This window comes from Camellia sinensis, chromosome 7 (genome assembly GCF_055761805.1).
Source record: "Camellia sinensis isolate YWXY chromosome 7, ASM5576180v1, whole genome shotgun sequence".
Classification (NCBI taxonomy): domain Eukaryota; kingdom Viridiplantae; phylum Streptophyta; class Magnoliopsida; order Ericales; family Theaceae; genus Camellia; species Camellia sinensis.
In genome coordinates this window covers 109,015,191-109,040,593 of record NC_138967.1, presented here as the reverse complement: position 1 = coordinate 109,040,593, position 25,403 = coordinate 109,015,191, and the positions used below count along the sequence as shown (strand labels likewise).

Genomic DNA, 25,403 nt, shown 5'->3' with positions numbered 1-25,403 from the left:
AAAAAAACACACAGAAACCTAAAAACTAAAAAGAATTAACACAAGTCAAGTTTTCGCACCCAAACCGTTTTAGTATGAACAAAGTTGTGATAATTGCGGTTCTTGGATGGTGCCTTGACGTTGTAGTTCCTTTCCCTTTCAATTTTTTTTTTTTTTTTGAACGGCGAAAAAGAAGATCTTTATTGATGAAACATACAAGTATGACAAAGATACATCAATAAAGAGGAGCTCGAAGCTAACACAAGCTTGGAGCTCCAGTTGGCAAGGAGCCAACAAGAAACAGAGAAGAGAAGGAGAACCGAATACACCTGGCCATTGACAACACCAGACTACAAAATGTAGCCAGCAAGCAATCCACACAGGTAGCAGAATTACACAGACAGCAGCAAACCAGGTAGCAGAATTACAAAATTCCAAGAAGCAGAACCGAATACACCTGGCCATTGACACAGGTAACAGAATTATACAGACAGCAGCAATGGCCAGTAAGCAAACCAGAATTACCCAGACAACAAACCAGACAGCAAACCAGACAGCAATGGCCAAACAGACTGCACTGCCCAGAAAGATAGAAATACACAGCTGCAAACCAAACAGATAGTATTACACAGCAAAACACAGCAGAATTGCATTACCCAGAAAGCCTGAACATATCAGATAGCAACTCAAGAGCGTATGCAGTGCCTAACACCTGATGCGTTGAAGAGAAAATCATTGATGGAGAATGGAAAGTGTTTGGAAGAGGACTTTAACCATATCGCTAACCTGATGATGATGAGTTCCTGCAGCTGCTGGGTGTTAAGTTGGGAGGCTTGAAAGAGACACTCATTTCTGATCTTCCAAATGGACCAGAGGGTGACCAAAGGGATGGCACGCTAGATTTTCCTCTCCTTTTTCTTGCAATTGAACCCTGCCCACCACTGCAGCAGATTTTCAACAGAGGCAGGAACCACCCAGAGAATACCCCACCAATGTAATAACCCAGTCCAAACTTTCCACACCAAAGGACAGTGAATTAGAACATGCTGGACAGTTTCATGCTGCGATTTACAGAAAAGACATGAGGTGGAAGCCGACCTATCCAAGACACCAATCCGTTGCAAGAAGACAGAAGTTTTAACCTTGTGTTTCCAAGCAAGCCAACCGAAGAATTGTATTTTGGGAGGCAGATAGTTGAGCCAAACCAAATCACTAGAGTGAACAATGTTACCCAAGGCAAGATTAGAATGATTGTAAAGAGTGGAAATGAAAGACTTGCTAGGATGAAAGGCTGCCCACACAGCTCTGTCAGCAACTTCAAGATTCAAGGTAGGGGGAGCAGCTATGGTGGTAATAAGCCTGTGGAGTTCATCCTTTTCCCATTCGAAGAGGGCTCTCCTGAAGGTAAATAGCCAAATGGAAGAAGAGTGTGACACAAAGTCCTTGAGAAAACCTTCCTTACTATTGGACAGTTGAAAAAGTCTGGGGAATGCATCTTTGAGGCAAATACCCCCACACCATTGATCACACCAAAACGTAATACGACAGCCATTCCCCACTTTTAGATGAAGATTACTAATATAGAACAATAGGAGAGGCTCATGCTTATCTGCTGCTGCCACTATGCCACCCCAGATATTAGAATGATGAATGCTGGAACAAAGGTTTGGAAGCCAAGACCCTCCTAGGAACTTATATTTACTACATAAGACCCTCTTCCATAGTGAATCATGATCTGAGGCAAATCTCCACCACCATTTGAGTAGTAAACATACATTCATATCCCTTATTCTTTTGATGCCCAATCCTCCTTGCTTTATGCTTTTTGTTACCTCCGACCACTTAACAAGATGTATTCTCCTCTTTAGATCTGGGCCTCCCCAAAGAAATGAAGCTTGAATTTTATCTAACTCCTTGGCTACGCCTTCAGGTAGCTTAAACAGAGATAAGAAAAATACAGGCAAGGTTGACAACACTGCCTTCACCAGAGTCAACCTCCCAGCATAGAAGAGAAACCTCCTTTTCCACCCGGCAAGCCTCAATTTGAATTTATCTACTATTGGTTTCCACATCCTTTTTCTTTTGGGATTAGCTCCCAGCGGCAATCCAAGATACTTGAGTGGTAAACTTTGAGTCTTGCAATTCAACAGAGATGCAAACTCCTCTAGAGTGTTGCCAGGAATACCAACCCCGCAAAGCCCGCTCTTATGATAGTTGATTTTGAGACCTGACACTACTTCAAAGCACCTTAAGATCCTTTTCAAAGTGAGAACTTCCGATAACTCCGCTTCACAGAACAGAAGAGAATCATCTGCAAATTGGAGATGAGATAGCTGAACTTGGTTAATTCCAATGACGACCCCTTTGAGCAAATTCAACTCCCGAGCTCGGAGGAGGAGGATGTTAAGAGCTTCAACAACCATATTAAAGAGGAAAGGGGATAAAGGATCTCCTTGTCTAAGACCTTTCTGAGGATTAAATTCCTTAGTTGGAGAGCCGTTTACGAGGATTGAAATTCTAGAAGTAGAAACACATTCCTTGATCCAAGAATTCCATTTGGGACCAAACCCAAAGTTTGATAACATTGAGAAAAGAAAATCCCAATTGACCGAGTCGAAGGCCTTTTCGAAATCCAACTTAAACAGTAGCCCAGATTTCCTGGATTTGAGCCGACTATCTACAACTTCATTAGCAACCAAAACTCCATCCAAAATGTTCCTGCCTCCCAGAAAAGCTGATTGTGAGTCACCAATGATCCCAGGCATAACTTTTTTTAGCCTGGAGGGAAGAACTTTAGAGAGAATTTTGTACACAGAACCAACAAGGCTTATAGGCCTAAACTCATTTAAGGTGACGGCTTTATCTTTCTTCGAAATCAGTGTGATGAATGTACTGTTGAAGCAATTTGGTAATCTGCCACTGGTGTGAAAATCCTTCATAAAATTAAGCACCTCCCCCTTAAGCATCTTCCAAAACTTTTGAAAAAACAGCAGGATAAAGCCATCCGGCCCAGGAGCTTTGTTTCCATTACAATCAGCTACAGCTGCCCAGACTTCTTCTTCCGAGAACTCTGCCTCAAGCAAAGGGAAGTGGTCACTGAGCCGTACACTCTTGAAATCACCAACAAGAACTGGCCTATGCTTCCAAGCCTCGGAGAAATGTTTAGAGAAATAGGAGCACACTTCAATTTTAACTAGGTCTGGTGCCTCTATGACTACATCACCCACTGTAATGGAATTGAGAGAATTTCGATTTTGCCTACAAGTAGCCATAACATGGAAAAATCTAGTATTTTTATCGCCTTTCATATTCCAGTCCTGCCTAGATTTTTGTAGCCATTCCCATTCTAGCTTCTTGCTTAATTCCCACATCTCATGCTTTTTCTCTCTTTGCTACTTCAGGTCATCCTCAACCAAAGGCATAATCTCGGCTTTCAAGTCCAATTGATGAAGTTCATTTTCAAAAAGATGCAGCTTAGATGAGACATCACCATACACATCTTTACTCCATATTTTTAGAGCCAACTTGAGGGCATACAACTTACGCTGAAGAATAAAGCCAGCAGGACCTGAGAACTGTGAGTGACACCAAGTATGTTCCATAAAGGATGTGAAGTTCAAATGCAACATCCACGCATTTAAGAACTTAAATGGTTTGGGCCCCCAATCTCTAGTATCTTCCATAAGTACAATAGGGCAGTTATCAGAGAAGACCCTATCAAGACCCCACTGGCTGAATTTAAACTTTTCTAACCATTCAGGGCTGAGCAGAAACCTATCAATTCGGCTCCATTTGTGGCCATCAGTTGCATTACACCAGGTGTACTTTCTGCCTAGCAAAGGAAGATCAACTACCTCACATTTATCAATAAAATTGTTGAAGTCACTCATACCTCTATCCCTGAGTGAGACGCCTACCCTTTCCCCTAAATTTCTAATCTCATTGAAGTCACCACCGATACACCATGGCATAGGGAAATGAGCTTTCAACCATAGCAGAGATTCCCAAAATTTCCTTCTCCTTATGATGTCAGTAGGGGCATGGATATTGACAATAGCACAATTAAAGGAGTTGAGAAGCTTACCAGATAGGAGAATGAAGTTCCTGTTGCAACAGCAATCAGAGAGTTCAAATATGTCCGGATCCCACATGCAAAGCAGTCCACCGGCAGAGCCTTCAGCATCCACATGCATAAACTCAAGCCTGTCTCTTGGCCATACACTTTTCACCATCTGATTGGTTAGACTTGGTTTTTTTGTTTCTTGGATCAAAGCCATGTCAATCTTCTTATCAAATAACAGCTTTTTGATTTTGCTCCTCTTGTCATGCCTTCCTAGCCCTCTGATGTTCCAACTTAATGTCTTCATATGAGAAATAAATTGACTCTGATAACACCCAGTGATTGTGGATTATTCCACTTTGCCCTTTCCTCTTTCCAGTCGCTCTTTGTCCCTTTCCTCCATATGTACTAGTTCTCTAATCACCTCGGATTTGTGGCCTTGGAATTCTAAACCCAATCTTATTTGCAACGTGGATTGAGCCTCTTGAACAAGACCACGGTTAGGAGATTGTTGTAAATTCGAGCTAAGAGTTGAAGCAGGTAAAGCTGCGATTGTGGATCCAGATTTGAAGCTATTGACAAGTCCCTTATTTGAGGTTGCACCCGATTGCACTAGTCTTCTAGCAAAGCCAGAGAATTTCCCAGCTAGCATTCCTCTTACCTTTCTTCAAGCGTTGGGTGTTAGAGCTAGAAATATTTGGGCTGGAGTTAGCACCATTCTTTGTTTGTGAGACGTCCCAAGAGGTTGCACAAATAGGCCCAACTGATGGGGTCTTAACACCAGAACTAGAGGGCCTAATAGGTTGTGGTCCAAAAGCATTTTGGCCCAATGCAATCTCCAGCTTGATGCCCGGGCCATCAATGAAAGATTGGCTAAGGCTTTTCAGAAAGCCTTGAGGAAAGTTAGGCCCATGCACAGTCCCCCCTACGGGCTGTTGCGTGTTACACACATATGTAGCTTCAACGTCGTTCTGAATGGCATGATTACACTGCCCCTGTTGCGTGTTACACTGCCCCTGATGCTGACTTACCATAGGTAATAATGAATCCACCACATCTGCTCCATCCCTGGTCTCCTCCACTGCAGACACGTGGCTTAGACTACCCCCTACAGCTGCCTTGTCAACTTTCACGTTAGATGATAGTGCCACAGCGACGGCCTTGTCAGCGTCATCCCGATGTTCTATAGGAAGGGGGAGCCCCCCATTGATGATAGAACAAGCTTCTTTGGTTGTGCCATTAGAGTGCAAAGCCGCTGAACTACTACCATCCTCTACTGAAATCGGCTCCTCCAAGACTCGGATAGGATAGATTCTACCTTTACACTCCAAATTTAGACTGGTATTGATGGGGTTCATGACATTTGTAACTATCTTAACCCGGCTGCAACGGAAGGATTTGGGAGTGCAAACATCCCCATTGAGAATAACTACCTCTCCCCAAAGTTGCCCAATCTTACGAAAAGTATTTGAGTTCCACAGGTTGAGGGGCACTCCATAGCAAGTGACCCAAACACACCTTTCCTGTTGTATGTACATTCCGATTCGCCACTCTGTGATATATTCACACCAGTCAGTGAACCAAGCTTTAAGCAAAGTACTTTTACTCGCCATTTTTTCCTTAGAGTTGAAGGAGATGATAACATCACGCCCTCCTCCCTCCCGAACTAAAATATCCTTCGCCTCTTTATGCTTGAGTTCCTTCCTCACCTGCATAGCAGAGTATGGTGTTTTGAGCCTCATAATCATGCTTTCATAGAGCCATCCATTCCCGGTTTCTTCGACTTTAATAGTTGTCACTGAGTGGTAGCTGGGTTCAGCTCCCTTAATGACCTCTGCAAATGATCTGCCATCAATGCGTTGTTTTCAGATCTGATTTGGTGCTACCGAACTGCCCTTCAAAGGTTCAAAAGATCTTGGTGGTTGGAGATTCTTTCGAAGACTATCCACTCTGCCTTGATTATATTCCGCAACTTTCACTGATAAAGACTTGTCATCAACCCACAAACCATTGGCCTTCTGCTCAGCTACATCAGTTGCGATGGAACAATCGTAGCGCACGAACGCAAATCTGGTGTTAGTTGCTTTCCTTCTCTTTTGTGGAATGTAAACGTCCTTCACCACGCCAAACTTGTTGAACAGATCATGAAGTTTCCTAGGTACCATTGATTCAGGCAAGTTATCCACAAATAGTGTATACAAAGAGGTTCTGTGATCGGTAAACCGTGAGTTGGAACGCAACTGCCTAGCTCTTTGTTTGACCACTGGTATCCAGCCTCCCCGAGCTCCGTTCTCTCTCTCCATTTTTTCCTCACACAATGTCTTGTATTCCTCTCAAGCTATTTGAAGTTTCCTTTCCCTTTCAATGGGAACCCGTCTCGACGTGGTTTCCAACTTCCTACTTCTAGGTCTAGGCAAATGCAAACTCGCTCCATGTTTGGTCTCAAGCTGATCAAAATAACGAGGTCTGATATGACATTTAACCTCATTACTACCAATGAAGTGTCTCCTTCCCCACGAGATGTTAGAATTCCTTCCATCTCTATGAGACACTCTTCCATGCAACTTATAACAATAAAGGTGAATATGACCATGCATACCACAATGATGACAATTAAAAATAGGGTGTACAGGGTGTACCTTCTTTTCTTTTACCTTACCAACTCTAGGAAGTTTGAGAAGGCCATCCTTATGTTGAATTTTTTGTTCTCCCTTTTCTAGAATTCTTGTATCATGAGATGTAGATGCACTCTGTTTTTGCTCTTTGTCATCACCAAAGCCAATGTCACTCTTGTCAGAACAAATTTGTTAAGACCCAATGATATTGTCCAAAGTCTTTGATCCTTTGTTCCAAAGAACAATGGTAGCCATAGCACACTTGAGTTCTTCCTTTTTCTTGATGATTAGTTCTTCCAAAGTAACTTGAGACATCTCGAGAGTTTCAATCTTTTCTTCATATGTTGCATAGATTTGTTGTAGCTCATTCCTCTCTGTCTCACAAGTCAAAAGTTTTTCACAAAGAGTTTGTCGATCATTACAAATCTTAAGGGCATCATTCTTAGCCTTGGAAATCTCTTCCTTTAGTTTGACATTCTCACTTTCATATGCTTTGAGTTTCATAGTGAGTTTGTCATTCAATTTGAATAACTTAAGAGATTCCTTATACAACTTTTCATAAGCTTGCTCAAGCTCTTCATCATCACTACCCAAGGATTCATCATCAGTGGTATTCTCAACCGGCCTCTTCGGATACTCTGTTCGTCCTTCAGTTTCAGAAGTGGCCATGAAACCAAGGAATTGTTTATGTCCCTCTTCGCCTTGATCTTCGTCGTCACTTTCATCTTCATCAGATTCTGATTCATCATCCCAAGTGATGGCGAGGGCTTTCTTCTTCTTCAAACGAGTGGGACATTCTGAAGCAAAGTGGCCAAATCCTTGGCATTCATAGCATTGGACTCTTTCAGAGTTCCCTTGTATCTTTCCTTTCTCCTTCTTGGCTATAGAATTAATTTTGAGTTTATCTTTGCCTTTAGATTTATGGGTATGAGTAGATTCCAAAAGATTAGGATTCTTTTTCAAAAAATATTTTTTAAATTGTTTAACAAAAGCAGCCGTAATCTTGGAATCTATCTCACAATCCTCATCAGAATATTTTCCAACTCTATGAGCACTACTAAAAGCAATAGTATCTTTTTGTTTCTTTTTAAAATTCCTATGTGCTTCATAAGTTTGGAGATTTCCAACCAAGTGATCCAGCTTGAGGTTGTCAACATCTTGAGCCTTCTCAACAACCGTAACTTTTGGTTGGAACCGATCGGGCAAGGATCTCAAAATTTTTTCCACAACTTTGGATTCTGGTATTTTTTTTTACCTAAATTGAAGCTGGAATTTACAATATTACTAAACTTCGCATAAAATTCATCAAAGGTCTCACTATCTTTCATTGAAAGGTTTTTGAAACTAAACGTGAGCCTTTGAAGTTTTGAGCGTTTAACAGAAGGAGTGCCCACATGAATAATTTGTAAGATATCCCAAGACTCTTTTGCGACTTCACAATTGCAAATTCGACTAAACTTTTCAGGTGTGACAGCGCAAAAGAGAGAATTGATAGCTTTACTATTCCAGCTACTACTTTGGTAATCAATTGTGTCCCACTTTTCAATTGGTTTGGGGAAAGGTACTCCATCAACGGTAATTGTTGGTTCGGTCCACCCATTCATGACAGATTGCCAAACTTTTTCATCTATAGATTTCAAAAATGATCTCATCTGAGCTTTCCAAAAAGAATAATTGGATCCGTCAAGTAAGGGTGGTCGAACCATAGAATTTTCCTCATGTATTGAATCCATTATCACAAATCAAACAAGATCTCGTTCTAAAAAAAAAATTTAAACAAAATAGAACGACCTGCTCTGATACCAATTGAAAAATCTAGAAATCCCCTAGATGTTGCTTTGTGATTATGTATCAATTTTAAGCAATATATAACAATCCCAATCAAACAATCAAGACAAATCGACACAACGATTTTACGTGGAAAAACTACAATTGGACACCTCCAATTGTAATAAAAAAACCACAGGCAACAGCCACAAAACAATCCACTAAGAAGATATAAAGGAATTACACAGGTATACTCTCAATTACCTAGTGAATCCACACCCAAATTGAACCAACCTCTATGTGCCTCTTCCAACCCCGTCTTCACCTCGGAATTGTCTTGACGATGAGCCACTCCGGAATCCACCAAAGTTTCAAGCTCGAATTCTTCAGAATCCACCGAAGAACAACTCTCTCTTTTGTCTAGAACAAACAAATAATCCTTTGATGTATACTCTTTAAACCATGAGTTGAATACTCAATCAAAACATCAAAGAAAACTAGCAAAATATTCCCAAATATAAACCCTAGAACCCAAGAAGAAGATCTGGAGAAGGTATCCTAGATTTGGACTGAAACACGTATTTATAGAAAACTGTCCCGCGATATCCGCTCAAGCGTCATATTGGCCGCTCAAGCGGACCTACGCTCGAGCGCGAAAAGTTCCGCTCAAGCGGGAAAAAACAACATCCAGTATTTTTGCAAGCGAATAAACTTCTGGAACTCAGCATTCTCCGCTCAAGCCGTGGAATGTCCGCTCGAGCGGGCAGGCAAATTGGAATGCTTTTTTGCATTTTGTTTCGGGGGCGCTGCCCCGGACCCGCCAAAGGGCACTGCCCCCTCGACCCCCGCGAGCTGACCGGGCAGCTCGATCCCCGTCATAATCAACGAAGTGGCAATCTTGAAAGTATTAATATGACAAACTTCTCTGCAAGGCACAATTCGGGTTAGATTCGTATCTAAACACTCATAGCCTCACTGAAATAAAAAGTGCGAAAACAAATACAACTTAAAGGAGTTTTGTCAAACGGGGTTGCCAAGAATAAAAACCTAACAAGAATGATGTGGTTATATAAATAAAGGGTGTGATCTTAATCTTGTCACTGTGCATTTTTCTTTTTTCCTTATCCTTTCAGCGATGAAAAAGAGAATCCTACATATAATTCTTTGATCATGTTGTTTAAAATTGTGGGCATTTATGTTAGTGGTTAAGGTGTTATACCATTGTAAATCTTTTTCCTCCATCATGGTACTTCATTTCTGGATATATGCAATGCAGAATTCCTAATATATTACGGTTTATGCACTACAACAAAAAAGGTCTATGGTGACGAAAACACGTGACGAAAAAATATTTAGTCTCCAAATATGCATGTTTTAGTGATGAAAATAAGATTTCGCCTCCAATTATATTATTTTCAGAGACGAAAATCAAATTTCATCACCAAATGCTTAAAATCAAATAAAACAATAGGTGACGGAAATTTTATTCGTCTCTAAATTTTATTTTTCGTCACAAAACAATTTCCCACCCTTGGAAAATTTGGTGGAAGATTTGGCGCAATTTTGGAGACGAAATTTGTCATCACCATTGTAAAAGATTTTAGAGAGGAAATAATTTCGTCTCCAAATGTATTATTTTTAGAGAGGAAAACCAAATTTCGTCACCAAATGCTTAAAATCAATAAAAAAATACAAGAAATCTAGGCTATTGTGACAAAATTTGGTGACGAAATTTTTTTGTCTTAAAATTTAACCCAAAGATGACGAAATATTAATTTTGTCGTTTGTTTTAATTTTTCTCAAAAGTACAGGAGACGAAAACAAAATCTCGTGTGCAAAAATGAGGTGCCAATTTCATTTGCATTGGCGCGAATTATTTTAGTTCATTGGAGACAAACATTTTTGTCACAAAATATAATTTTTTTTTGTGACGAACATAATTCGTCGCCAATAAATTCCATACCTATTAAACAATGTTGTTGCATATTTCCATTTATTAGGCGACAAATATATTTTTGTCTGCGAAGGATAAGTTATGGAAGACGAAAATATTTCGTCACCAATAAACACTCCATCATGCAGACAATGTCATTTCATCTTTCTATTAAATAAGGGACAAATATATTTTTGTTTCAGAAGATTAAGTTGTGGGAGACGAAAATATTTCGTCACTAATAAATTCTAATTGATTGCGTGACGAATATATTTTTCGTCTCATAAGGTTAAGTTGTGGAAGACAAAAATATTTCATCACCAATAATAAATTCTTTGTTCTGGTATTGAAGGATACAAAAATATTTTATCACTAATCATTTTTCTTTATTAAAATGCCGTGGTTTTGTGTTTCAAAGCGTTGGAACTGTGACCCCAAGAGATACACTCTGATGCTTATCACTCATTTTCATGTACAAGGACCTTGAAGTTGTGACCCAAGAAAACACTTTCTACAAACCCTCATTTCTCTCTCGCACTTGAGTCTACTTTTCTCTCACAAGTATTGAAGTCGTGACTCAAGAAGACACTCTGTAAACCATTTCTTCTATTTCGCGCTAAAGCCCCTCTATTCTATCTCACACTAAGCCCTTCGTGCATGCCAGCATTGAAGCTATTATCCAAGAAGGCACCCTATGCAAACCCACTATTCTTTCTCACAGTAAAGGCCCCTCTTGCACGCAAGTAATTTTTCTCATTGTCTGAACCAACTCTACCCTTTCCGTCTAGAGCACTCATTTAGAAAAATTGAAGGTCAAAACCTCTCTCCACCAAAAAAAAAAAAAAAAAGATAATTAATGTAGTTATTTTTTTGTGAGAAAAAATATAGAGAAACAAATAATAAAAAAATTATAATTTTCAAAATTAATAGAAAACTTTACCTTGTTTAGTATGGAGTTTTCAATAATTAATTTTTAAAATTTGGTGATAAAATTTATTTTCGTTTTAGAACATAACCCAAACATGACTAAATATTACTTTTGTCGTTTCTTTTAATTCTTCTCAAAATTATAGGAGACGAAAAAATAAATTCGTCGGAAAAAAAGAGGCGCCAATTTTTTTCTTGTTGGCGCCAATTATTTTAACTCATTGGAGACAAACATTTTTGTCACAAAATTTAAAGTTTTTTGCGACAAAAGGAATTCGTCACCAATAAATTCCAAACTTATTAGACGATGTCATTTCATTTTCTTATTTATTTGGTGACAAATATATTTTTTGTCTAGGAAGGATAAGTTATGGGAGACAAAAATATTTCGTCACCAATAAACTCTTCATGCTCATTTTATCTTTCTGTTAATTAGGCGACAAATATATTTTTGTCTCGGAAGGATATGTTTTGGGAGACGAAAATATTTCGTCACTAATAAATTCTCCATGTGTCGTATTGCATTTTGATTGATTGCGCGACGAATATATTTTCGTCTCATAAGGTTAAGTTGAAGGAGACGAAAATATTTCATCACCAATAAATTCTCCATCCCCACACAACGTTGTTTTTGTATTTTTGTTGATTAGCCAACGAACATATGAGTTTAAGATGAAAATATTTTATCAGTAATTATTTCTCTTTATTAAAATATCGTCAGAAACTAAGAGACACTCTCACCTTAATCACTTACTTTCACACACACACAAATACTAAAGTCATGACCCGAAAAGACACCCTCTACAAACCCTCATTTCTCTCTCGCACTTGAGTCTCCTCTTTCACAAGTATTGAAGCCGTGACTCGAGAAAACAATCTCTATAAACCATCTCTTCTATTTCGCACTGAAGCTCCTCTATTCTCTTTCACATTTAAGCCGTTTGCGCATGCAAACATTATTATCTAAGAAGACATTTTGTGCAAAGCTACTATTCTTTCTCACAGTAAACCCCACTCCACAAAAGAAAATAATAATAATAATAATAATTAAACAAGGAAACAAAATACAAGAAATCTAGGCTATTGTGATGAAATTTGGTGACGAAATTTTTTTTTGTCTTAAAATTTAACCTAAAGATGACAAAATATTAAATTTTTCGTTTGTTTTAATTTTTCTCAAACGTATAGGAGACGAAAAAAAAATTTGTCTGCAAAATTCAGCCGCCAATTTCGTTTGTATTGGTGCGAATTATTTTAGCTCATTAGAGACGAACATTTTTGTCACAATATATATATATATATATATTGCAACGAACGTAATTCGGTCACCAATAAATTCCCTACCTATTAAACGATGTCGTTGCATATTTCCATTTATTAGGCGACAAATATATTTTTGTCTAGGAATGATAAGTTATGGAAGACGAAAATATTTCGTCACCAATAAACACTCCATCATGCAAACGATGGCGTTTCATCTTTCTATTAAATGGAGGACAAATATATTTTTGTCTTGGAAAAATAAGTTGTGGGAGATGAAAATATTTCGTCACTAATAAATTCTGATTGATTGCGCGACGAATATATTTTTCGTCTCATAAGGTTATGTTGTGGAAGACAAAAATATTTCGTCATCAATAATAAATTCACTGTTCCTGTATTTAAGGAGGCAAAAATATTTTATCAGTAATTATTTCTCTTTATTAATATGCTATGGTTTTGTGTTTCGGAGCACTGAAACCGTGACCCCAAGAGACACACTCTGACCCTTATCACTCATTTTCATGTGCACGGACACTCAAGTCGTGACCCAAGAAGACACTTCCTACAAACCCTCATTTCGCTCTCGCACTTGAGCCTACTCCTTTCTCACAAGTATTGAAGTCGTGAAACAAGAAGACACTCTGTAAACCATTTCTTCTATTTTCGCACTAAAGCCCCTCTTATATGTCTCACACTTAAGCCCTTCATGCATGCCAGTATTGAAACTATTATCCAAGAAGGCACCCCATGCAAAACCGACTATTCTTTCTCATAGTAAAGGCACCTCTTGCATAAGCACTTTTTTTTATTATCTGAACCAACTGTACCCTTTCCGTCTAGAACACCCATTTTAGAAAAATCGCAAGTCAAAACCCCTCTCCACCAAAAAAAAAAAGAAAAATAAAAAAGAAAAAAAGAAAAAGAAAAAGAAAAAGAAAAAAAAAAGATAATTAATGTAGCTATTTTTTGTGAGAAAAAAAAAATAGAGAAAAAATTAATAATAATTTTTTAATTTTCAAAATTAATAGAAAATATTACCTTGTTTAGTATGGAGTTTTCAATAATTAATTTGTAATTTTTAATCTATATTTTTTTAGTGAACATTTTTTAATATTATAATTTTTTTTCTTTTTAAATCCCTTTAATTTAGATGAGGGAAAATTACAGAAGTTGTCCTGGTACTTTGGTCCTTGATATAAATGGTATGTGCTATATCTATATCTATACCTATATCTATCTATCTATCTATCTATATCTGTCTATAAGGAAAATGTAGTTTAACACTTACAAACCTTGTGGGAGCTTCAATATTCCAATCTTAATTTTCTAAATTTTTGATTTAAAAAAAAAACTCAGCATTTATTGACTTCTCTTAACCTACTTTTTGACTTCTCTCATATTTACTACTAACATCCATTTCAACTTCTCTCATATACTATGACTAGTAATGAGATTGTTAAATTATTTTTTATAAAAAAATCTTTAAAAAAAAATAATTTGTATATTAAAAAAATATTTAAAACAAACATAAATTCTTATTAAATCTATCTATCTATCATCTATCTATACTATATATTAAGCAAAAGGGCGTTTTTAACCCCCAATGCTTGTAGGAGTTTCGATATCTCAATCTGAATTTTCTAAATTTTTTATTTAAAAAAAAAAACTCAACATTTATTGATTTGGTCAAAATTCCCTGATGAGCATTTATTAACTTTTTTCAACCCACATGTCTTTTCACATGCCTGCATTTATCAATTTGGTCAAAATTCTCTGATCAGTATTTAAAATCCCCTCATACAAATAATTATAGATACAATCCGTGTATAGTTACTGCAGTACTCTTTTCAACTTCTCTCATACACTATGGTTAGTGATAAGATTGTTAAATTATTTTTATAAAAAATCTTAAAAAACATAATTTATATATTAAAAAAAATCTAAAACAAATATAAATATCTATAATTATCCCGTGCATAGCACGGATGATAGGCTAGTATATTATATAAAGAAAAAGGGTTTCTAACTCATATGTCTTGTGGGAGTTCTAATATCCCAATCTTAATTTTCTAAATTTTTGATTTAAAAAAAAATCATCTATAGCTTTCATTCAAGCAAAATTACATCCTTTTCAACTTCTTCCGTACACTATGGTTATTAATGTGATTATTAAATTATTTTTATAAACCAATCTTAATTTCCTAAATTTTTTATCTTAAAAAGAAAAAAAACTCGGCATTGATTGACTTCTCTCATACCTACTCTTACACCATTTTCAAAAAAATAGTTGCAAACCTTAAAAAATAAAAAATAAAAAAATAAAAAACAAAAGAAAAAGATTGAATGTATATTTAGCTTTGGTTGTGAATCTTAAAAATAAAAAAAAAATGGTTGTGAACCTTAAAAATAAAAATAAAAAAGATTGGAGGTATATTTAGCTTTGGTTGTGGATCTTTAAAAAAAAAAAAAAAAAGTTGGTTGTGAACCTGAAAAAAATAAATAAATAAATAAATAAAAGAAAAAAGATTGAATGTATATTTAGTTTTGGTTGTGAATCTTAAAAAAAAAATGGTTGTAAACCTTAAAAAATAAATAAATAAATAAAAGAAAAAAGATTGAATGTATATTTAGTTTTGGTTGTGAATCTTTAAAAAAAAAAAAAAAAAAAAAAAAAAAAAAAAACATATGGGGAAATTAGTGGGTACCCATCCCCAACCCATCCCCTATGGATATTTAAAGAATATTACTTACCCTACCCAATGGATAAGAAAAAAAAAGGGAAAACCCATGTATTTGGGTTGGGTTTCCATGGATACCCATAGGATAGGTTATCCATTGCCATCCCTATCTAATGAGTTGTCCACCCATTAAAAAAAAAAAAAAAAAAGCAGTGAAGTAAAAGACAAAAAATGAAGAAGAAAAAGACAAATTAATGCTCTATTAGATATCTATTTTTAGAGGCCTAAATCATTTTTTTTTTTAAAAATAGGGGCAAAATAAAAATTTTGGGAGCCAAGCACCAAAAAAAATAAATAAATAAAATCAAAAGCTTAAGTCCCTAATTCATTCTCACACCCAACCCTGCCCTAGTCTCTCTCTCTCGCAGTGGCGACCACATCGACGTGTGCAACCACATCGACGTGTGCAGTATCCCCTTCGGCATCTAGGTAAACCTCATTATTACAAAAACAGTTAAAGATCACACTTTGACAAATAAAAATATCTCACTTTTATTAGAAGTGTGATAAAAAAAATTAGATTGACATTTTAATCATACTTAATTTGATTGAGTGTGATAATATATATTTTTATGTCATTTTTTAATTAAGTGTAATTATATATATATATATTTTTTTAATCTCACCTTCTAAATAAGTGTGATTATATATATATTTTTTTTTAATCACAATTTTTAAATAAGTGTGATCAAAAGTTTTTGGAGGGATATTTGCCACCTAATTTTATTTTATGTTTAATTTTATTAATTTTTTTAAAAATTTTGTTTATTTGTCTGTATGTGTCGAATAATACATACACAAAGGAAATACCAATCAACACTCAGTGTCTTACTCTCACTGTCACTCTCACTCTAGCTCTCGTCGACTGCCCATCGGTCTCCTCTCATCGACTGACCATCGGCCACCGTCGCTCACCGTCTCATCGTCGTGATCGGTACACCATCTCAGGCCCATTAATTTTGAATCAGGTTTTTCTATTTCTCTCTCTCTGCCTCTCTTTGTCTCTCTTCCTTTCTCTATTTCCCTATTTGACTCTGGTTCTAAGATTTGTTTGTTTTTGTGTTTTGATGTTGTATGGGTTTGATTTATGGGAAATGAGTAAATGGGTTATGATTTTGATCTCCATTTAGGGTTTTTTTTTTTTTTTTTTTTGTAAACGAATCAAGCCGTTGTATATTTGATCCCTTGACTTGTCACTAGCATCAGAACCCAACATGGCTAGGAATTGATCAATTTGAAACTGTACCCATGAATGCTGAATATTAATATGATATCGAAATGTATATCAGTAAGTTAGCAAAATTTCCCAACAAAGAGAGTTCAAACTGAAGTTTAGAGCAAACATTTAGGTACGAATTGCAACAAAATTTTGAAAAAAAGAAGGGTTAGAGAAATCACCCTCATATTTTTATTATCAGTATCCGCATCTGTTGAAGTATCAGTCGTAGGACTGATATCTGCCATCTTGGACTCTTCTCAATCCTTAAAACAACCACTATTCAAACCAGATTTGGTTGTTAACTTTTCTGTGATGGAAATCAATCACAACCCAGTTCAATTGCAACACAAAAACACTTACTGAGATACTTATACTTAGCTTTGACTTGGTTAAGGGTAGTCATATGCAGAAGAGTATATATATGCTAGTCTAATATGGGAAAAAAATCAAATGAAGCTTGAGCTTAAGCTTTGAATTAATTTTTGAAGTAAAACATATACAAAGAATAATGCATATAATAATCCAAAACTATATACAGAGAACTATGAATTTGAGACAAAACCCTTTTAAAAGAACCCTTGAACATTAAAATTTCTTCCACTATACAAATATAGACATGTATGTGTAAATACAAGGGGTTGGGAAGTAAATGAATCAAACCTCAGTTGGCATGGCTTGGCTTGCTCTAGCATTTGCAGATTCTGTAAAGCCTACAGGTAGACGTTCTGGTTTTATTATTCGAAAAATTCATTATTATTAGCTCTAATCAATTTATGTACTTTTTTGGGCTTGGCTTGGCTTGCTCTAATCAGGTTATGGTGCATTATTCTTTGTTTTTCTGATATAATGTTGATAGTTCATCACTAATTGTCTATGTTTGAAGTACTAATAATATGTTTGATTTGATTATTTTCCCTAATTATGCTTAAAGAAAAACTTATTTTGAAAGCATATAGTTGTATCACTCATCACCATGAGGGCAGGCATTTGTGCAGCGCTGATTTTCTTTGCAATTATCTGCTTTAGTTGTTTTATATTGAAATGCTTAACCTAATTAATCATTATAGTAGTGTAAAGTTATGATTATGTCCTATTGATCTAGTAATTGGATTTGTGTCTAGAGGTTTAACCAATTTTATTTTATTTTATTTTGTTTGTTTCATGCCAGATTCAAGCTGCCTTTCGGAGAGATGAGATTCGGAGAACTTCTCCAACCCCACAAGATGAAATGAGAGCAGGAATGAGCTACTTCCACGAAACAATCTGGAAGGGTGTTCCTAAATTTTTACGGCGTGTTAATACAACTCTAAAGAACATAGGAATAAATGAATGTGTTCCTTACAATGCTCCCCTTATTCAATTCTCATCCTGGATGGGTGGCGATCGAGATGGTATGATCCTTTTCTTACCAAATTGAGAAGTTAAAAAGTACTTCAACTGCCATTTTTCACTAGTTATGAATACTTCCAAGTTTTCATTTTATTTAAGTGGTTTTATTGGTTAAGGGCAGCTTTTGAGACCAGATTCCTCTCTCTCTCTCTCTTGCTGTCATTTATTGCTTAACATATGTTTGGCATCAAATGTAGGAAATCCAAGGGTCACTCCTGAGGTCACACAGGATGTTTGCTTGTTGGCTAGGATGATGGCTGCTAACTTGCACTATTCTCAAATTGAGGATCTCATGTTTGAGGTTTCAACTCTTTCAATTGTTGTTTATTTCGGTGATTTTATTCTTTAAGGAGCTCATTTTTCTTTATGTTCGATAACTGTTACTGATATTCTAATTCTTTTTTTTTTGGCCAGTTGTCTATGTGGCGTTGCAGTGATGAGCTTCGTGTTCGAGCCGAAGAACTCCACAGATCATCAAAGAGAGATGCAAAACACTACATAGGTAATTAGATTAATAAGAAAGGTTTTGTCTAGCTAGTTCTTGTTTCCAACACAGAATTTACAAACCAAGGTGGTGTTTTATTGCTGCTTTCTCAGCCTTTTAAATGTGTGTTTTCACTTTGAATTCAGTTTGGTCTGTTGTATTTAAAATAAATACACCAGATAATCATTGTCAAAAGCACATAAAGAAGCCCACAGCCCCGTTTCTGTGTGTGCGCATTGTTAGCAGTGTTCGATTGTTGACCTTTATCATTATGCAGAGTTTTGGAAGCAAGTTCCTGCAAGTGAACCTTATCGTGTTATCCTTAGTGATGTGAGGGATAAGCTATATCAGACACGTGAACGCTCTCGCCATTTATTAGCCCATGATATTTCTGACATTCCAGAGGAAGGAACTTTCACCAATATTGAGCAGGTATCTCCTTCCCTTCTGGCTTCCATTTTTCTCTGCTAAATATTTTATTATTATCCTAAATCTCCACCAAAACCTATTTTCCACTTTGTCAATGCAATTTCATATATTTCATGTAAAGATTTATTCAACTGTTTCTAGTTGGCATTTGGCAAATGCATCCACTTTTCCCATGTGGTTTTGTTGGGTGTGCTCATCTGTATGGATTGGGCATTGACTAGGGTTATTATCCCTTTGGTTTTTAGTATGCATTGCAATGGAAATTCATAATTAATTTTCCTCCGTCTCTCTGTCCAATGGATTTCATCCTAATTAGGCTTTAAATTTCATGTAGTTCTTGAAACCTTTAGAACTCTGCTATAGATCTATGTTTGTTAGTCCTTGGATGTATGACTAAGAGTTACCCCATCCTGTCCACCCCATCCATTCATCATATGGGCCAAGTAACTTTATTATTTTGATTTCATGCAGCTGTGAAGGAAGGTGCATGAGGTCGTTTCATGCCACTGTTGAAGCTGGTTCTGAATCCATGTGTGAATCTCTCTGCTTTTCTGATGAACTAGTAGAGGTACGCTATCCTTTGGTCTCTACTATATATTCTTTTTTGGCTTGCATTGTTTTGGTTGTTAATGTTGTTTGATAGATTGTTGGCACATTCTGAAGTACATGTGATGTATGTATTTTACAGGCAATACAAAAAAAAATTCTGTGAGAACTGTCAAAAGAAGCAACACCAGTGTTTCTCTTGTGGGGAATTAGGTTCTTCTGATAAATTGTCTGGTGCAGAGGTACGAGTTCTTCTGGAAAATTGAACTACTATTTTAATGTTGACTGTGCATTTTCCCCATTGGATCATCATAGAATTCTTTTTGGTTAAGTTTAGCTATTATCATTATAAAAATTGAAGGTATTCCATCAAGAGCAGAATTTAGCGACTTAGTGTTTCTAGAATAACATTTAAAATAATCTTCTTGGTTAAATTTCAACAAATATTTTGAAATGAGATAGAATAATTATTTTACATTATAAATGAGTCAATCAATCCCTGGAGATGCTTAGTGTGAAGTCATATTGGATGATTTTGTGTTGCATAAATCTCCTCCCCTCCCCTCCCCTCCCCTCCCCTCCCCTCCCATCCTTCTCTTTTATGGTTTTTATTTTCCATGAAACTTAAATCTTAGTTTTCAGAAAGGGGTGGATTTGTCTTCAATTACCATAGTGGATGATTCTTCAAAGAACAGTGTGTGAAAATGGACTGGATCCAATTATTCAAAGAAATAGAAAGTGGGGGATACAACCAGAAAGCCTCTAAACAATACTGGCTCTACAAAAGTCAGTAAGTCCTTCACCGATGGAAACAAGTTTTCCTTGGGGAATAGTGTGTACAACTTGATCAGCAAAGGTTCCAAAACGAAGTCTAGGAAAGACACACCTGATAGTGAATATAAGCAAACCTTGACCAATAAGCCTGTTGCAAAGGAAATGAGGGATTCACTGTCTCTGGATGCTGATGCAAAATAGAGGTAACTGTCATTTCTTTCCGTCACTTTATTGTTACATCCTGTGTTATTTCTCTTTGCTTTTTAATAATTCAAATGGGAATTATAATAACGTGTCCTGTAGTTTCAGTCGGTGATTGGAATTGGTTGTACATTTATTTGATTGCTTTATTTCTGACATTTATTTTAGGGTTGTACACAGTGTGGTTTGGTTTTGAGCTAAACCAAGAACCAAACTGTGTGGTTTGGTTCCAGGATTTTGTGAACCAAACTGAACCTTAGACATAAGTTTGGTTCTTGTTGAGAACAACGGTTCCTTTCCGAAACAACCAGTTTCATTGTATGATGTTGAAACAATCAAACAAATATATATATATATATATCTTAAGTTGTCCATTGGATGCATACTTTGATCTATCTCTTTGATGTGGTTTCTAAAGCATGCTTTCTCATATATATATATATATATTGATGTTTCAGATTTTAACATGTAAGTCTCAACATCGTCTTCAATCACACTCTCAAATACCACACTTTAATAAAACTTGAAAAGTGTGATTAAAAAATATACATCACAAAAAAAAAGTGTAATCTTTATTTACATTTGTAGTAGTGCCTCCTCCTCTCATGTCCTCTCATTCTCTTCTATCGCTCTTGCTGACGCTCACAATCTCTCTCTCGTAGACCGGCGTTTGCAGATCTCCCAACCCTCTCACTCTCTCGTAGACGTATATTGAGGTCGGAGATCCTTCTAGATTATTAATCTAGAAGGATTTGGATCTGCCGGAGTTTGATCGGCCTCCGGTGGGACATTTGTTGGATGAGAAAGTTATTATCTCGGAAATACGATGAAATGGGTTACATTGTTTAAAGATTTCAAAGAATAAGTCGGGTCTTTGTCAGCCTCCTTCCTCTTCTTCTTCATCTTCCTCGTCTATTAACCAAGACAACAATGTCACTTCAACCACACAAGTCTCATCTGCATCTTCATCGTCTTCAAGGTTTGTTTTATCATACTATCTAATTATTAATGTGTTTTATGTTCTCTTGTAATGCCCTAAATTCAATTTTACTGAATGATTTATACTGGGTTTTGTATAATAGTGTGTTGTTGGGAGATGTTTGAATCTGCAAGTGTTTGATTAATTTACTCATTGATTAGAACAAAGCTATCAACTGCAAAGTGTTAGGGGTTTCTAATAGATGAAAAGGCATGAAAAGGGGGAATAAAGCGAAAATGAGGGTGTTTGGGTTTCTAACTTCAATTATCCACTAAAGTTAGTACGGACTTTTAATTAACTTGAGTTTATAAATTTCATTATCAAGTAGTGGTTTCTTATTAAGTAAAAATTTGTGATTTATGATGAAGCTCTGGTGCATTGCATTTTGAATTTCATTTTGAGTCAGCATGAAGTTCAATGTGACTCATGTAACTTTGTTTTCTGAATTGATTCAAACATTCTAATTTGCTATATTTTTTGTTAAAAAGGCTTCGTGATTGATAGTCTGATTTGAATTTCTGATGCATTGTGTTTGTTTTTGTATTGCTGTTTGTTATCTACTTCATTAGGCGTAGTTGATTTCTATATTGCTCTGTTTAATTCTGATTTCAAGCTCTGTATTGCTGTGCATTGCTTCTCTACACTCTCTCTCTACCAGCAGGTTTGATTTTCTTTTAATTTGATCCTGTGTTGTATGATATCAAATTTGTGTCTCAATTTGGTTGAATTGTTGTAGGAGCTGTATGTGTTTGTATGGGAAATGATGGGTTTAATTTCTGTTATTTAGATATTAATTTGTGTCTCAATTTGGTTGAATTGTTTTTTGTTTCACTGTCAAATCAAACCAAAGCAAGCTTGGTGTCCATATCAAGTGGGTTTTGTTATTGCTTTTGAGTAATAATGATTTTTTTAATGGCATTGAATTGGATGTCTGTTAGGTTTTCTTTGTACTTTTTTGCAGCATTTTTGTTCAAAATTACTTTGTAGGCAGGCACAGACTCTAAATTGAGCTTATTTAAGAAAAGCAAAAAACCAATTCTAGGGGTCACAACTTCACTGGTTTGAAACCTTTTCAGTGTTTGGTAAAGCATTTCAGAAGTACATATGCCAACCTTTACTCGACAAAAATTCCCAAAACCTGGTTAAAATCCAACCAAGTTGGCTGGTTTTTCAAAATTTCTGATAAATTAATGAAAGTGTCTGGTCCATTTTTTAGATTACCCAAAGCAAAGTATATAATGAAATTGAAATGTTTTTCATTCTTAATTTTAAGAAATGAATGACTATCATTTTCCTTTTATTTGAGCATTGTCATGTTTGTTTTATCTTATGAAATTCTTCTCAAAAGTTCCCTCTCATAAAAAGGTAAGATCACTTCTGTCACACTCAAATAAATTTTCCCTTCTAATTTCTATTTAGGCAAGCATATCACTTAAGTGAAAGTATAAAAAGGTTATTTGAAATCTGATCATGAGTTGTCTTGAAGAAATAATGATTATGCAAAATTCCTGATATTATGCCATTATGAATTTCCTAACAAACTTGCATCCTCTTCTATATATCATTTCATTTTGAATTTCCTAACAAACTTGCATCCTCTTCTATATATCATTTCATTTTGAATAATCGAAGTTAATGTGAACTTCAAATATGAACTTGATTTGCAATTTTGAGTTCATGTTGTTTTCTGTCTTCTTTGTCAGAATCTACTATTGGATGCCAAAAGAAAGCTTGGTGAAATTTTATCTGCATTTGAATTTTTGGATAGCAACTCAATGGATCTGGTAAATTTTCTCTACTGGATATGGATACAGATATTTGAACTAAAAAATCTTTCTTTTATTTGCATTACATTATTTAACTGCATTAGAGAGAGATTCTTCAAAATTAGAAGGTTTAAGATTAGTAGGACCAATATCAGTCAGAAACATGGGCCTTGTTTGGTTTGTGTTTGTAGAATAATTTATCACACAGCCATAGATTTGTATAGGAACCAACAGAAACACCTTAGGAGGGACCAATATAAGTTGTATGAACTTACGGCACATTAATGGGATGCACCATTTGTGAATTAACCTTAAAATTAATTTTTTATTCTCATAATCTCGAAAAAAAGCTTGTTAGATGGATAACTTGTATTATTGATCTAATTGTAAATTGATGAGTTATTAATGTTTTTAATCTTTTGTATAATTAATTAATTACTAAAGTTTTTAATTTATTTTTTTGCAGATTGGATTGGGGTGGCATTTTTGACGTGCAACAATGATGTAATTTACTTTGAATGTTCTTTTTTGTTTGATAAGGATACACATACTTTGTGGAGTTGCACTAATTATTGTTGGATGTTTGGTAGAATTGTATAAGTTATAACTTTTGGATATTTTGTGAATATTTCACTATTTTATTGTATTATGATGAAATTATTTGTAATGATGAATGAATATTTTTATTTTGTTAATTCGTAAATGTGTTGATGATAGGCTAGGTTAAGTTGTGATGAAATTGTTATATTCAACAGGTTTCAACATGAGCAGGGTTTTATTTGTTGAACTAAAATTCAGATTTTGATAAAATAGGTATATAATGTGGAAAAAAAATATTATGGAATTAGTGACAAAATTTTCCATTCCTAAAGAAGGTTTTTTCGTCTTACTTGGCTTAGGTGGAAGATTAATTTTGTTATGAATTTTTTATTTCGTTGCTAAATGAATTTGTCATGATGAAAAGTATTGTCACATTTTGTCACTATTACCCTCAATGTGTGACGATTTTTTTTTGACATTATTTCATCTTTTTTAATGATAAATTTGTTTTTGTCTCTATTGGTAGCTTCTTTGACAAAAAATTTTCGTCTTTGTTTATATTAAACATAACAAAATTATTTCGTCTCTATTTCTTATATTTATGATAAAATACTGTCATCTCTAATTTCTTTCATTAATGACAAAATATTTTGTCGCTAATTACTTATAAGTATGTTTCCAACAGAGTGTATTGGAGACAAAAAGAAATTCATCACAAATTTATCATTTTTAATGATGAATTTGTTTTTGTCTCTATTGGTAGCTTCTTTGACAATTTTTTTTTGTCTTCGTTTATATTAAACGTGACAAAATTATTTCGTCTCTATTTCTTATATTTATGACAAAATACTTTTGTCTCTAATTTCTTCTTTAATGACAAAATATTTTGTCGCTAATTACTTGCAAGTATGTTCCCAACAGAGTGTATTGGAGACAAAAAAATTCGTCACAAATTTATCATTTTTAATGATGAATTTGTTTTTGTCTCTATTCGTAATTTCTTTGACAAAAAATTTTCGTCTTCGTTTATATTAAACGTGACAAGATTATTTCGTCTCTATTTCTTATATTTATGACGAAATACTTTTGTCTCTAATTTCTTCTTTAATGACAAAATATTTTGTCGCTAATTACTTACAAGTATGTTCCCAACAAAGTGTATTGGAGACAAAAAAAATTGTCACAAATTTATCATTTTCAATGACGAATTTTTTTTTCGTCTCTAAGACCCTTTAGCGACGACCCTTTGGAGACAAAATGGGTGACGAAAAATGTTCGTCGTAATTAGTTTGGGTGACGAAATATATACATTTTGGGACAAATTTGTTTCATCTTTAAATCCCAAATTTGTTGTAGTGATGAGTAGTTAAGATATTTAAATTTATTGTTTTTCTAATTATATATGTTTCAAATAGGTAAAGTTATTTTAAGCATGAGTTTCATAGGAATATTGATGAAACTTTACTTTCTCTCAATGATTTGATCAGTTTTCAAGAATGTATAGGACTCTGAAACGAAAAGTTTCTCCTGGAGCTTTGGGAGTTTCTTCTTTTACGGTACTACCATTTTTATTTATTTTTTTATTTTATTTGTTTTTTGGGGGGAGGGGGGTAAATTACCGATGTCATGGCATATGCATGCCTGTGGACTTAAACTAGTACATTCTACATAATTGGTGAACATATTTCAGTTTATTTAATTTTTCTCAATCTTTCATATGATTATTTCAGATCTTAGCCAAGTCGCTGAAATGGATTCGAGTTGTGGTACCTAAACCTACAAGTTATATGACTA

The 25,403-nt window shown here is 35.2% G+C and overlaps 2 protein-coding genes and 1 long non-coding RNA gene across 3 annotated transcripts; 2 read left to right on the top strand and 1 right to left on the bottom strand.

Annotated features, from left to right (window-relative positions):
* Window positions 1-3,648: 3,648 nt before the first annotated feature.
* Window positions 3,649-4,346, bottom strand: LOC145796023 (uncharacterized). The gene is made up of 2 exons (XM_082880996.1): window positions 3,754-4,346; window positions 3,649-3,655 (listed from the first exon to the last, which is right to left on the bottom strand). The coding sequence occupies exons 1-2, from the start codon at window positions 4,344-4,346 to the stop codon at window positions 3,649-3,651; spliced, it is 600 nt and encodes a 199-aa protein (XP_082737122.1).
* An 11,730-nt stretch (window positions 4,347-16,076) lies between these two features.
* Window positions 16,077-19,374, top strand: LOC145795249 (phosphoenolpyruvate carboxylase 2-like). The gene is made up of 6 exons (XM_082879057.1): window positions 16,077-16,250; window positions 17,670-17,892; window positions 18,088-18,191; window positions 18,305-18,392; window positions 18,652-18,806; window positions 19,275-19,374. Exons 2-6 carry the CDS (start codon window positions 17,730-17,732, stop codon window positions 19,278-19,280), a joined length of 516 nt encoding a protein of 171 aa, XP_082735183.1. The 5' UTR covers window positions 16,077-16,250; window positions 17,670-17,729; the 3' UTR covers window positions 19,281-19,374.
* Window positions 19,375-20,774: 1,400 nt separating this feature from the next.
* Window positions 20,775-23,764, top strand: LOC114322003 (uncharacterized). Its single transcript, XR_014335853.1, has 4 exons — window positions 20,775-20,792; window positions 20,987-21,303; window positions 23,007-23,087; window positions 23,536-23,764. It is a non-coding gene; the product is annotated as an uncharacterized LOC114322003 (long non-coding RNA).
* Window positions 23,765-25,403: the final 1,639 nt, after the last annotated feature.